The sequence below is a fragment of the Anabrus simplex genome, chromosome X, assembly GCF_040414725.1.
Source record: "Anabrus simplex isolate iqAnaSimp1 chromosome X, ASM4041472v1, whole genome shotgun sequence".
Lineage (NCBI taxonomy): Eukaryota > Metazoa > Arthropoda > Insecta > Orthoptera > Tettigoniidae > Anabrus > Anabrus simplex.
In genome coordinates this window covers 181,220,946-181,236,309 of record NC_090279.1, presented here as the reverse complement: position 1 = coordinate 181,236,309, position 15,364 = coordinate 181,220,946, and the positions used below count along the sequence as shown (strand labels likewise).

Here is a 15,364-nt window from a genome sequence, read left to right as displayed (position 1 = left end):
CACTTTCATATCCTCAAAGCCAAGGATGAGATTGAAAGTAACAAATTTATTCTAGCCCATATCAGAAGATATCGTGCACTGTCCAAGGTACCGTCCTCTGAAAAAACAGGGGAAACACAAGGAAATCAAAAAGCAGAAAACATATAGGGAAAATACTGGGAAATGACCTGTCACGTCAAAATTAAGCTTTCGGTCTAAAACTGGACCCGAGCAGATAGAGTGATCGATAATGTAATTCCAGGTCTTTACTTTGATAGATAATTACGTTCGCCTATTAATTTGCAATTGCCTTGTTCTTATTAAACCTAAACTTAAATAATAATACTAATAATAATAATAATAATAATAATAATAATAATAATAATAATTGTTACGAAAATCTCCGTGGTAGAAGGTGCGGACTCAACTACAAAATTAAAGTTAATTTACAACTTTAACAAAGGTTATATTTTCTTTTCAAAATCAACAAATAACAGATAACAACATTTAACAATTTCCACTAGGTGAAATAACAACGAAAGGCAGGTACAAAATAATTTTACCCGTTCAGGGGTTTTTTACAAGGTTTTGGGCTTCGAGCCCCACAGTCACAATCCTTGAGCTATTAGCCCAACTTTACCAAGGTACAAAATTGAACAAAAGGGCAGAAAACCCCATCATGCCAAGGAGCACTTGCTCCTAATTACAATGTTAAGCCTCCTAGAGGCGCACAGAGATCAAATTTAGGAAAGAGCAGACCTGCTCTCAATAGTTCAAGCCTATCAGGAGGCCATAAGCAGACCTTACACTCAACTGCCCTTAAGGCATTCTTATAAATAAACAGGGGCAACTTGTACCCATTCTACTGGGCCTAAAATGAAAAAATAATAGATTAATTTAAACGGCCCTAAATACAAGGGGAATGGAGGCGAGAACTTGCACTCCTAAATACACATATTAAAACCTAAGAGGCACTAGGCCGATAATACATGGGCTAATCCCAATCTATGGAGGTGACTCGTATGAGGAAACTTAACACATTAAGGAAGTGTAGAAACGGTTATGAAAACGTAGTCACCTCAATTTCAAAATGAAGGGGAGCTCGAGAGGGTAAAGCACTCTCTATCCCCGCTTTACAGTAAAAGAGATTTGTAGTTTTTACATAGACTGAAAAGGAATTTACATTTTAAAGTGGTAGGTTACATATTAAAGGTTTCGAACCTTCCCCGAGAGTTAAACTGCTGAGCTAGCAAGAGATAAAGATGTTAAGAGGCCATTACCTTGATGAAGAACTGCTGCCAGAAGAACGGGGCGCTTCCCGCCCCCTGCTACATATCCACACACTAAGGTAGATGTTACTGAAGTGGCCAGGAGACCAGAAAATCAGCAGTTTTTATACCCTCGTGGAAAATTCTAGACCTTTCAGGAATGAGTAGACACCCCCACTCAAAATTTATTGGTTGACAGCAAAAACTTGTACACAAGGCAATGAAGAAACCCCTTATTGGTGGGAAATTAATTACAAAAATTCCTGATTGGCTACATTCAAACCAGGCAGAAGGAAAGGATTAATATTGCCAACCCACAAATAACAGAACAAAATATAGTAAAGACAAAACTTATGATTAAAAAATTTCTTCCAGAGAGTTCATTCCATTGCACCAGAGTGCATTACCATAGTTTTTTTTTTGTAGAGACATCTGTTAGAGAATGTCCACACTTCTTGATTAATGAAACAAATTGAAAACACACAGTGACATCTTCTGATAAACAGTAGAGTTAGTTCGGTTTTTAAAGTTCAGGGTTTCTCCTGTAGAGTAGATTAAATTGGCACAAGATTTGAACTTGCGTCGTAGAGGTGTACCGCCCGGTACAATAACAATAATAATAATAATTGAGAAGATAATTTTTATTTACTTAATGATTTTTAAAGTGTCCAATGTTTTAAAGGATTTTAATATGTGCTAAATATTATGGAATGTCAGTAATTATTATGCATTTTACCTCACTATTAAGGAGAAACTATTACAGAAAAGTCAAATTATCACAAGAGAAAATTCTACAAAGAAAGAATCACTACTTGAACAGCATACGTGTCCGAATAACACTTCCATTTGCTACTGGATCTTATTGCTGAGCTTCTGAACACTAACCCATATGTTTCTGTTAGGAGTGTGTTTAGAAACTGGCGTACTCACTCACGCCAATTCCAAGAATAATGTCCCTGATAAACGCAGGCATTAGTTTGAAGATTGATTGACTGATGGCTAGGGGCGTCACTTTTATGTAGAATGTCCCTCTAAATTTAATTGCAGGGAAAATGAGAATACCCCAGTGAAATCACAGGGGAAACATGTAGGTTACTAGCAGGTACCCTGTAAAGACTACACCTGGTCAGCAGAGCTATACCGTCGGTAGATGCAGAGTGGGTCTCGGCCCACCAGTGGCCACGGCTGGTTCGTGGTCCGACAGCTCTGCACTCCGACCGGCCAACCGAGAAGGGGAGAGGTGGCCACGGCTCTACCGTGGCTCTACGCCTCTGCATTCGGGAGACAGGACAGGGCTGGACCTCACGGCTGGCCTCAACCGTCGGCTGTCCTGAGAGACGGCGTCACCGTCTAAGAGGCCCGCCTCCCCCCTTCAGGGGAGGAATGAAAACGTTTAGTAGTAGTAGTAGTAGTAGTAGTAGTAGTAGTAGTAGTAGTAGTAGTAGTAGTAGTTCGTCAATTTGAATCAGCCAATCCGATTGCATCATCATTCTTAATATAATGCGAAGTGCATCATGATGCTTTTGTCGGTATAGTCATGACGCTTTCTGTATAGTGTGATTGGTGGATACCGGATCACAGACAGATAACACCATCGTGCATATTCCGTGCTGTATAATTGTAAACACCTGCCATAGGCACCCCCCTGCCGCATTTGAACCGACCGCCGCTGCAATATACTCCTCTAAACGTTCCAGAAGGATTGTTTGGCTGCCTGAGGAAGCGGAAGTTCCTGCCTTATTTTCATTACTCTTTCCATCCGGGAAAGAGGAAGAAATTGCATTTTGACATAGCAAGTGAATACTGAAGTTGTGGACTAGGTATTAGTTCGTGCTTTAGATAAAGATTTCTAGACCTACATGGTAGCCATGCAAATAAAACCACTGTCTATACGCCCAGAAATCATGTATGCAGTCTTACTTAGGCTAGGTCCACGCTTGCGTGATTTCAAGCTGTGTCCTTCCGTCTTTTTCACGCATCTGGACGGCCTGCGTGGTGAGTAGCCACACTTGCGTTTATAAACGTACCCTCATCGTAAAATATGGCATATCTGTCTGCCTGTTCTTCGGCTTCTTCCGCTGTCATCGTCTGCTGGCCGTTGCTCCGTTTATTTCCACTTTGAACATCGTCTTTATAGTCTACTCTGTCTCCTCGCCATGTTGATTGTGTTCTGTAGTGCGTTGCTCCCTCCCTTACCTGCTCCGTTCTACGTCATCTTGCCACGTCACCGATCCTTCTCGACCTTTTTCTGCTGACTTGCTATTCCACTATATAAGTGAGTGTGATTGCTTAGCTCGTCTGTCGGGCATCGAGCAAGGAACCTTGTGTATGGAGGGAAAAATTCACTCGTACAGCTATGCTAGTCAACGTCCTCCTGGGTGAGCAATATTTTGTTCTATCTCTCAAGGTTATGCTGGAACTTTTACTTTGGCCTTCAGCCAGCTGTGGCAATTCTAACTTCACGCCCTCACCAAAATGAATTATTCTATGCCCTTTTCTGAAAGATTTCTTGGCATAATAGATTGAAGCCGTGCTTGATCTTGTCCTATATATTTTGTTACGTGTGGACTAAGAACGGGGAAAATCAAATCACATTGCTTTTGGGAACACTGTGCACCTTATTTTGGTGCACCATACGTATTTTATATATAAAAAAAAGCAAATCAGCCGTACTCTCCTTCCTTTTTCCTCACCCACTTCCTTTTTTTCCCTTCAGTACTAATATTCTTATTTCTAATATTTCCTGGTAAGTTTCATGTCTATAGAAACTCTGTGTGTAACCCTGGTGTTCTTTGTACTTTACCACGGTGGCCTGTTAGGTATCTAAGCTTAGAAAGCAATCTTTGCTATGGCCTTTATTATATTTGTGCTTAGTGCCACTTTCCTTTTGTTGCCGATGACCTTCGATGTTAGGCCCCTTTAAACAACAAGCATCATCATCATCACTTTCCTTTCGATAGCGATATAAACGCTTTATTGTTATATTCATTTGTGATAACTCTACTCATGATCCTGAAGCGATATATTCTATTTTATAAAAAAAATTATACTGCTGTTAAAATAGGGCAATAACGATTACCAACTTTTGTCTCCTATTCAACTAAAACTTTTTTGCTTGATGGATGTTTACTCCAGTGCAAATACTGAAAGCGTAATGAATTTTTTATACTTCTGCTTAAGTAAATGATAACGATTACTAAGATTTGTCCGCTATTTTAATCAAAGCTTTCGCTTGAAAGATGATTACCTTTGTGGAAAATTATGAAAGGATAAACATAGGCTATGTTTGGTCATTTTACTGAAAATCTTTCAAAATATAATGTATTGTTAGTTTTGTTGCTGAGAAACGTGTGTCTGTTCTTATTTTTCTTAAATCTTGTTCCCCTTTTTTCAAACCTGTACCTACCACGGTTTAGTCTGGATCGCCAGTACTGCTTTCGCGTTACTCTGCTGATTGATCAATATTTGGTATTATATCCCGATCCCGCAAACATATGCTTCGTGTGTATTATTGAATCGAGGATGGTGTTGTCCTTGAAAGTCTCTTGCGCGTTGTGAAGACAATACAACCTTTGTAGCTGATGTTTTATGGTTTAATTTCAGATGTTTTTCTCCGCCTTTTCATGTACCTTGAGTTCTGCCTTTGCTGTTTCAAAATTTGAGTGTCACTTAAAACAACTTAGCTAAATAATATTTGTTCTATTATTACTATTTCGACCCTATGGGTTAAAGTGTGGCAAGTTGGTAGCGGTGTTTTTTCCTTTCCAAAATTAGCGCAGCCGTATTGCCTGTCACACACCTTTACGAGAACACTTTATCCAATACGTGCCCACTTCATGATGCAATCCATACTTACAATAACTAAACCATTACACGTTTTGTCACGCTAGATTTCTGCGTGATTTTCCACGCAATTCGATAACAGGGCGCGTGACCACACTTGCCTGTTTGCAAGGCATGATTTTATTAGTCTGCTGCATATTGTATGTAGCAAAGCATCGCCATTGCTCTGCATATGGAAAAAAAATCCATTAAATAATAATAAGTGAGAGGTAATCAAGTGGACAATGTGTGCTCCTATACAATAAACTAAATGACAGCCAGTAGCAATTTTTGAGTATTACAGACTCTCCATGAAATAATTTGAAATGCTTTTCTGTTTGTTGAAAAATGCTATCACCAAAAGAAACACAACGTCTCTCCCAACACACCACCCGTTGCTGATAGCCACGCATCTCTCCTCGTGCCTCTGTTTTTGAATTCTCGGTCTTTCATTTCTCCAATATTATTAATTCACTGTCTAATTTCATTTTAGCCGGGCTGAGTGGCTCAGACGGTTAAGGCGCTGGCCTTCTAACCCCAACTTGGCAGGTTCGATCCTGGCTCAGTCCGGTGGTATTTGAAGGTGCTCAAATACGACAGCCCCGTGTCGGTAGATTTACTGGCACGTAAAAGAACTCCTGCGGGACTAAATTCCGGCACCTCGGCGTCTCCGAAAACCTTAAAAAGTAGTTAGTGGGACGTAAAGCAAATAACATTATTATTATTATTATTATTATTATTATTAATTTCATCTTGCAAAGTGAAAATGCAAAACGAACGCAGATGGACCATGCGCAATATTCAAACAATACTACAGCGTCTCCACCCCGCAAGTGTGGCCAGGCACCGAATGGGAAAACACGCAAACAAATTGGACCTCGGCGGGCGACCTTGAAGACGCGCCTTGTCGCTGCGGGTAATCACGCTGTGTGTGGCCCTAGCCTTAGCGTCATTTATCTACAAAAATCATAGCCCATGACTGGCTAGTCTCTCTGCCTCTGCAGTGGCGACGATAAGGACCCCGCAGACCCCGCGGCTTGTGAGGGGCCCTTGACTGTTTTATGCTTCAGTAGCTGAAGAGTGATTTTACACATTAATAAAGCTACAGCACACAACACAGTATTATTTGTATTACAGAGGGTTATTCCAAACTTAGGCTGTCGTAGTGCAGAGCTTCTTTCATCAATAGTTTACCGAAAGAATGTGGGTTTGCCAGCCTGTTCCAAAAATAGCCATCCCTTGCTGCCACTCACAACAATCAACAAGGCTTTTGAAGTAATCAGCCAGTTCTGAGAACCCAGCAGTCAGCGAACATGCGATAACAAAGACATCCTCCTTATCTTAACTCTAAATACTGAAGTTTCGAGCCGGCTTAGAACTCTCTGCAGTCGGTGTAGGTAAATAGGCTTACGATGGATAGTGTCGTTGTAAACTGTTTGGTCATAGGAACGAGATTATTTCTTAATATTGTGACGGTCAGCGTGTTTTGGTTACTATAATTAGAATATGCATTTCTTGTGCATGTGTTTGTGTGTACGATAGAAGTGTATTAATTTAATTTAATTCCTTCGGTTGTGAAAACTAAATTGTGTAACTTGTTGTTGTGTTGGGTATTCAGCCCGAAGGCTGGTTTGATCCTCCACAGCTCTGCCAACAGCTATCATAAACAGCCTAGGCGTCATTGAAGAGGCGTACTAGGGAAATGAGTGAGGTAGTTTCCCGTTGCTTTCCTCACCGTGTAACTTATTATTCTTATTCTTATTATTATCGTCTTTGCTGTTCATTGTACTAATATACAACCTTGTACTACGAAATAAACTTGCAACGTTCCTTATCAGGAAACGATGGGCCTATTTTCAATTTTTGCGGGGGCCCCGAGCTCTTAGCGGCGTTACTCAGTCTCTGAGATGTGAAAGGTTGTAGTCTTATAGAAATGTCACCGCTACTCCAAGCATTTGCGAATCGAATTTAATAAGCTGAACATGCTATTATTCTGAGAACATACTTGTATCCTATGTCGTTCCAACCCTTTGCTTGGTGGGACCGTTGCATTGCCTTCATTCCCTTGCTGCAGCCTTCCGTGGTGTTACACGCTCCAGGGTGATACGTGTGATGTATGACCACGTACGGTACAGGCACTGTCATGTTCTGCTTTAACGTGACCGGACCGGCGCAGCATTCCACCCCTCCTTGGTGACGATATCAGGACACACGCCTGGAAACAAGTTGAAATCCTTAATTAGTCAAGAAAAAAATCACCTATACTTTTTACCATGCCGTAGAAAACGTCATCAGAGAATGAAGAAAAACCCTCGAAGGGAAAGAAGTCCAAAGTAGATTCAGCTTCAATGGATCTAAAATTAGACTTCAAAAATTGCCTGCTTTTTACAGACTTGATTGATTTGAATTTTATTTTATTTTATTTTATTTTATTTTATTTTGTTTTGTTTTGTTTTGTTTTGTTTTGTTTTGTTTTGTTTTGTTTTGTTTTGTTTTGTTTTGTTTTGTTTTGTTTTGTTTTGTTTTGTTTTGTTTTGTTTTGTTTTGTTTTGTTTTGTTTTGTTTTGTTTTGTTTTGTTTTGTTTTGTTTTGTTTTGTTTTGTTTTGTTTTGTTTTGTTTTGTTTTGTTTTGTTTTGTTTTGTTTTGTTTTGTTTTGTTTTGTTTTGTTTTGTTTTGTTTTGTTTTGTTTTGTTTTGTTTTGTTTTGTTTTGTTTTGTTTTGTTTTGTTTTGTTTTGTTTTGTTTTGTTTTGTTTTGTTTTGTTTTGTTTTGTTTTGTTTTGTTTTGTTTTGTTTTGTTTTGTTTTGTTTTGTTTTGTTTTGTTTTGTTTTGTTTTGTTTTGTTTTGTTTTGTTTTGTTTTGTTTTGTTTTGTTTTGTTTTGTTTTGTTTTGTTTTGTTTTGTTTTGTTTTGTTTTGTTTTGTTTTGTTTTGTTTTGTTTTGTTTTGTTTTGTTTTGTTTTGTTTTGTTTTGTTTTGTTTTGTTTTGTTTTGTTTTGTTTTGTTTTGTTTTGTTTTGTTTTGTTTTGTTTTGTTTTGTTTTGTTTTGTTTTGAGTAACCCCACTGTGCGGACAGTGAATTCTTTGCCCTTTTCCTCAATCCACGTGAAACGTAGCAAAGACATCTGTTCCCCGCTATGCGTGAATTGTTGGAGAGACATCCACTTTTACAGAGATTGACAGGTCTGCTCAACACTGTGGCTTCTAGCCAAACTTACCTGAACCAGGTTAACATACCTTCTTCGCTGGGTGCTCTTTCCGTGGTATATGCTGTGATACTGTCGTACTGTGGGCTGGTCTGGACTGGTGAACTGGACGTCGAGTCCTCCAGTGATCTTGCCACAATGTTGTGGGTGGTGTCCCAGTGAGGCCACGTCTGTAGATGTTTGTGCAGTGCCTCAACGTTCCCATGGCCAATCAGCTTGTAGTCCGACTTGACAGAGCCACGCGCTACTCCACAACCAATCAGGGATTTCAGTGCGTTGAGCATCTCCTCACTGGGCAATTCATCTAAAAGCAAATGAAAACATAGTCTTTACTAACACACTATTGTAAGAATACAATCCTAATACTGGAAAAGTCCCTGCCATCCCGTAGCCATGGTGACGAAAAGAAGTGTGTAGGCGCCAAAAATGTCCTAATTGTGATTGCTAAATTCCATTCTGAGAACAACACAGCTTTTTCATTATTTCTTTCTATTCTAGAAAAAATGAAAATCCATAGTCTGTTTCTAGTTTCAGCCGGGTCAGGAACGGAATGAATGAAGCCCCCATCTAGCGGCGAGGATAGGAATTGTGCCGGCTGCCGAAGCCTGTCACACTCCTCTGTGGCAATGAGTAATGACTGACAGATGAAATGAAATTATATTGGAGAGTTTTGCTGGAATGAAAGATGACAGGGAAAACCGGAGTATCCGGAGGAAAACCTGTTCCACCTGCGCTTTGTCCAGCACAAATCTCACATCGAGTGACCGGGATTTGAACTACGGAACCCAGCGGGGATAGGACGGCGCGCTGCCCCCTGAGCCACGTACGAAAATTTAATTTTGGGCATTTAAAAAAATAGCCACGCAGTAGTTCTTTTACGTGCCAGCAAATCTGTGCGTAAGTCGATGTTTTCTATTAGCAGCATGTACGTTATTAGGAAGGTTCTGCTATCTGTCGAGTATATTTAGAAGCTGGAGAAGGTCAGAGAAACAAAGAGTATATAGCACAGAATAATATTCTTCCTTGACTTAATTAATTTGTTCATTTATGGCCGGTCAGTAACTAAATTGAAGCTAAGTAAAAGTTCCTAATTAAGGGATGAGTTTGAGTGAACTTAAAAGCACTGTTGGATTCCTTCGTCTTCATGATGATGGTTTAAATGACCTACTGTCTTCCCAGTCGTTTTCAGAAGTTCTCTTCATTGTTGCCAACTTATTTTCTAGTAAGTCTATATAGACCACTCAGGATGTGCCTATGTTCATTATTTTGAAGCCCCTGTACCACATAACATTGAATGTAAGTAAACAAAATACGTAAGATTAATAAAAGTATTACCTATAGGAAAAGCACCCATTAGACATTGATATATGTGAAGGAATAACCTTTTTAGCAATTTCGGAAGCTATATATTAAAGAAACTTAAATTATCAAATTATCAGTCGTTGTGTTCTTCTTATTCTTATTCATACCGGGCGAGTTGGCCGTGCGGTTAGAGGCGCGCGGCTGTGAGCTTGCATCCGGGAGGTAGTGGGTTCGAATACCACTGTCAGCAGCCCTAAAGAGGAAATCTTCTTCTTCTTGCCACATTTTCCTATACTTTTATTTCCGGCTTTATTTCTCAGCTCTGTCTAGTTCTCCTCAGAACTTCCTTCTTCCTTTACGGGACTGATATCGAAAGAAACTGTCGCTACCGTACCAGTATTTTACAGTTTTTTTTTGCTAGGGGCTTGACGTCGCACCGACACAGATAGGTCTTATGGCGACGATGGGATAGCAAAGGCCTAGGAGTTGGAAGGAAGCGGCCGTGGCCTTAATTAAGGTACAGCCCCAGCATTTGCCTGGTGTGAAAATGGGAAACCACGGAAAACCATGCTGCTCCACAGCATGCATTATAAATACGTCACATAACTCGTCTTGCTATGCTTGTCATAGTCACATTGTTTGTCTACCCTTTCCAATACTTTTATGAACATTTAATGTCGGTTCATGATAACTTTCCATGCAGCATTCACTGTGCTTCGACCATTCGGGCTATCTGGATCTTTACAGTTTCAAACGATCTTGCCCCAGATGGTGCAACATACAATTGGCCGAGACTAATTGAAGGTCCCCCCCGGAATAAGGGTCTATACCACATTTTCACAAGTTTAATACAGTGTTACTTATTGCGAGATGAATCACTTCAAATCACTATAGAATCCTCTGAATTCTTGAGACATATAGTCACACATCTTCAGTAGGTCATTCTTCTTTCTTTCTTTCTTAATGGGCAGTGTTGAGCCGTAGAGTTGTGGCAATTCTTGAGGCAGGAATAGTGGCTGATTCCGTCTGTTCTTGACACCTTTAACTAAGGTATATCTTTCCCGAGGAGCAATCAAAATGTGGCATCTTCGCATAAACACAGATGTGGGGTCATCTTCTGGAAACTTCAGTTACATTGCTTCAGTAACCTTGAATTTAGGGTCTTTGACCAACATTTCGCGTCTTTGAAGTCAGAACTCTGGACAGACAGACTAAACATGTCTGAGAAAGTTCTTTTACATACCTGTAGTGAACTAATGTCACTAACTTTTGCTGGAACGTGGTATTCAAAAGAATGTTTCCGACGTGAAGTGGCGTCTGTTCTCTGATTACACCTCCTTTTCGGTTCAGAGATTTTGAGGCACTTATTCACAAGAAACGAAGACTGCTCATCTAGGTCCATGGTATAGTATTCTGTACACTACGTCTCCTTTTCACAGTCAGTGAGCTGAATACACCCATTCTTGTTACAGAACTCTGGATCATACACACGGCCCCGAAACAACGAAGAAGCAGAAAATTATTATAATGTTATACCCTATACAGTTTTACTGTAATGATAATTAAATGAATGGTTTGTATAATGCATTATGTATTAAACAATGACCAAATTTATTCTAAGGATCTTCCTTAGCACAACATAACCCATTTATTATAGACCGTTATTTCACTCACTTGTTGTGGCCTCGTGTTTTGCTTCTTTTATAACGCCTTTCCTTGCTGTTTAAGCCTCACCAATATTTCGTTTCCTTTTACGTTCATTATCCTTCCAGTTATCCATATTTATCTTAGTTTTTCTGGTTTTATTCAAGTTTTTTAACTCGTTGGACGAAACATTCAACACAATGGCAGCCATCTTGAATGAGTGGCATAGACCCTTCTTGCAGGCAAAGAAGTTTTTTAACAGACAAATAACCTATTTCTGTTAAAGGTATGACTATCATAGTTCGCATGCAATAACCTGAGATGATATAGACCCTTACTCTGCAAAAAACTCAAATTGCTGAAAAATGTGGCTTAGACTTTTCTTCCGGGGGGGCCTTCAATTACTGTTTCGGGTAAGTAGACACCCACCTTTGTCCCTGCGCTTTGTTACTGGTAATGGTCATAGTCGACTTCCCGTCTGTGCGTACGTCCATGTCTTCTGTTTGCAGTATGAAAGTTATTAGGAAGGTTCTGCCATCTGCTGAGTATATTTGGAAGGTGGGGAAGGTCAGAGAATCAAAGAGTATACAGCACAGAATAATATTCTTCCATGATCAGAAGAATTGTATACTCCCAACTTGGCAGGTAGTAATCAAACATGGCTGCATGTAATGACGTTACTAAGGATGGAAATCATATATATCAGAATTTTAATGAACCTGTACTTAGCAACCTGCTAGGTTGCAGGTTGCTAAGTAGAGAATGTATTGCGGGTTAGGGTAAGCCATAGCTTGCAATTATTGGAGTGATCATTTAACGATTTGACTTAATGATTACTGTTGTGTATGTCCGCATCGCAAGCTCTGCGCCTACAAGCCCCGCAACCCGTCGCAGCACCGAAGTTTCTAGCAGCTACGAGGTGTCTTCACTGCGCCGGGCACGCTCACCGATGACGTCAGCCAGCGATATATAAGGAGCTTCCTTCCGAGCCTCTCCAGGACTACCCCAATGTTCGACGACCAGACCACACCGCAAGTCAGACACGGAGGCATTCCTCTTAAAAACGTGTTTTGAACAGGTGGGCAAATTGCTGGCCGTGAGGTTTCACCTCTGAACAGTGCTTCATTATCTTGAAACACGTAGCCACGGCGAGCCCCGAGTATAGCATTCTGCTACTCCCTTTAGTCCTCACCAGTGCTCCGACGTCCACCTTAGCATTCTGCTATTTGAATAAATGTATGCAAGTTCCTTGCAAGTATAAACCTAGTACCAGCATTCTGCCTCTCTCTACAAGTTACGCTTGTAATTTCACAGAAGATAGTTTTCGACTATCAGGACAATTTATTAGTGAAATAGACTATCTCCTCAAGATAGAACTAAGTGTATATAGAACGCTCGTATTGTATAATTGTACATATGCAACAGACATTCAATTTAGGATTCAATTTCAACATTAACTGCGTGCATTCAAACAAGTTTCAAGAATAATTCAGTTTTATTTCTTATATATATTGTGTCAAATGATTGAAACAATAAACTTTATGCTGTGTCACTGTATACCAAGTTCCTTGTATACAACAATTACTCCAAACTGGATGAACTTATTGTCTCCTGATTCACCGTCGGATAACTCCGGACAGAATAAAACAAATATGGTGCCATTCGGTCCAGTAGAATTAACAGACGGATTTGTCAAAGCTGTTTTTAGTAAACTCGTTTAATATACAGATAAATGCTGAAAGCTATAGTGTAGGTACCATATGAACAGATTGTTTCACTATGTAATAAGACAGCTAACAATTCACTGCTTGATTACATGCCTTAAAATCCTGCGGGCGGGAAATATCGAGAGGATTCCCCTAGCAACATACATCCCTACACAGGACGAGATCATGTCCACCAATTTATCCAAACATAGTGGAAAATTTGTATTCTACTGTAGAAAGTACTTATTTTTTCTGTAATTCCTTATTGTCTCCGTATATGGTTAAAAGATCCCTACATTTTGAAGTGGAATCAGAAATCCGTCCCTACATTACAGTAAAATGAACCAAACATCCCTTTGCATGGGGAAACGTCTGGTCGGTTGGCAACACTGATTTTGTTTGCTTACGAATTGTAATAACTTAGTGAAACTTTAAACAATGGGAACTCTACGAATTCCATCTTTCATTAATCATAATAGTACCCATTAGACCGGGCGAGTTGGCCGTGCGCGTAGAGGCGCGCGGCTGTGAGCTTGCATCCGGGAGATAGTAGGTTCGAATCCCACTATCGGCAGCCCTGAAAATGGTTTTCCGTGGTTTCCCATTTTCACACCAGGCACATGCTGGGGCTGTACCTTAATTAAGGCCACGGCCGCTTCCTTCCAGCTCCTAGGACTTTCCTATCCCATCGTCGCCATAAGATCTATCTGTGTCGGTGTGACGTAAAGCCCCTAGCAAAAAAAAAAAAAAAAAAAAAAAAAACAAAGGTACCGGTAACCATTAGAATCTGTACACTTCTCCCAACGAGACGCCAGTGCAATTACAGAAGTCTGAATGTTTTAGACGGCTTTTCTCATTATCGAACCAATTCCCTGCCAAATAAGATGATATAAATATTTAACAAGGAGTTGTGGTTGTTCTCAGCGGAAATACTATGCTAAGTGTTTATAAACTGCTTTTGCTGTCTTTTGAAATCAAAATGTAATCAAACTACGAAATGTGTACTAAAATACGAATAAATTCGAAACCCATCCTCTTTTCAAATAATACTTTAATTATATTCTTTATTCTTCTTCTTAAACCGATGAATTAGTACACTATTGGACTACCTGCAAATGCTGTTGGCTGTTAGGCTTAAACGATCAGAGTTTGCCCAAGCCGTTCTGCAGTGTGTTTTGTGAGTCCTACGAATATTGTAGTCACTGGAAGATATTTTAATAAATACAATTTTATTCAGTGAAATGAGAGTCCGCCTCTGTGGTGTACTGGTTAGCGTGATTAGCTGCCACCCCCGGAGGCCCGGGTTCGATTCCCGGCTCTGCCACGAAATTTGAAAAGTGGTATGAGGGCTGGAACAGGGTCCACTCAGCCTCGGGAGGTCAACTGAGTAGAGGTGGGTTCGATTCCCACCTCAGCCATCCTGGAAGTGGTTTTCCGTGGTTTCCCACTTCTCCTCCAGGCGAATGCTGGGATGGTACCTAACTTAAGGCCACGGCCGCTTCCTTCCCTCTTCCTTGCCTATCCCTTCCAGTCATCCTATCCCTCCACAAGGCCCCTGTTCAGCATAGCAGGTGAGGCCGCCTGGGCGAGGTACTGGTCATTCTCCCCAGTTGTATCCCCGACCAAGTGTCTGAAACTCCAGGACACTGCCCTTGAGGCGGTAGAGGTCGGATCCCTCGCTGAGTCCGAGAGTGAAGCCGAACCTGGAGGGTAAACAGATGATGATGATGAAATGAGAACACGGACGATGGAGCAAAATGTTCAGTATATTTTGTGATTTTCTTCAATGGTAACACTTATTCATTTCAGGTTCATTTTGTGTACTTCATTTTTGTAATTCTGATATTGCATCAGTGTAAACGCGTTTTCATCTATTTTATGTCTTGGCATATATAAATTTGAAATAAATGTATAATTTCATCTATTTTAATTTCATTGTTAGCTTTACGAATATGATCAATTTTATCAAAATATTTATTTATCAGAATTAACTCAAATTCCAATTTTTCTTCAAAATACTACAAAATATTAAATTCGATGGTTTTATCCATCACTTAACCAAGCACCAAAATTTGATTTTTTAAAAAATTATTGCTCCATCTGGTAGCTAAAGGAGTAAACTTTATACACGTAGTAGTATCATGAAGTTCGTGTACTGGCCGCCTAGTGTCGCGGTAGGGCACTACAGCGAAGAGTTTCATTCGGATAAGGTTCAACCATGTTTCATTCCCCGCTCACCTCAACAGGATTGGAGTTCTCCAATCAGCACAATGTCCGTGTAGCGCAAGAAACGCGGGAGATGTGAACCACATTATCTTCGAGTGCGGTAGAACTGTATCCTTTCGCAGAGAATTGTTCGCTACCCTTGTGCATCTCCGGGTTCCCTTACCCACACATATTCAGCTATTACTGGCAACTGGAGACTTACGTGTGTACAGT

At 40.2% G+C, this 15,364-nt stretch overlaps 1 protein-coding gene across 1 annotated transcript in view; it reads right to left on the bottom strand.

The window, feature by feature from the left end:
- Window positions 1–7,090: 7,090 nt before the first annotated feature.
- Window positions 7,091–15,364, bottom strand: part of LOC136886731 (peptidoglycan recognition protein 3) — a 72,434-nt gene continuing 64,160 nt past the window's right edge. The window contains exons 10-11 of the mRNA XM_068230975.1: window positions 8,305–8,577; window positions 7,091–7,284 (exon numbers count right to left, since the gene is read on the bottom strand). Of these exons, the coding sequence (XP_068087076.1) occupies window positions 7,223–7,284; window positions 8,305–8,577 (335 nt within the window). The 3' untranslated portion in view covers window positions 7,091–7,222. The remainder of the gene's footprint in view (window positions 7,285–8,304; window positions 8,578–15,364) is intronic.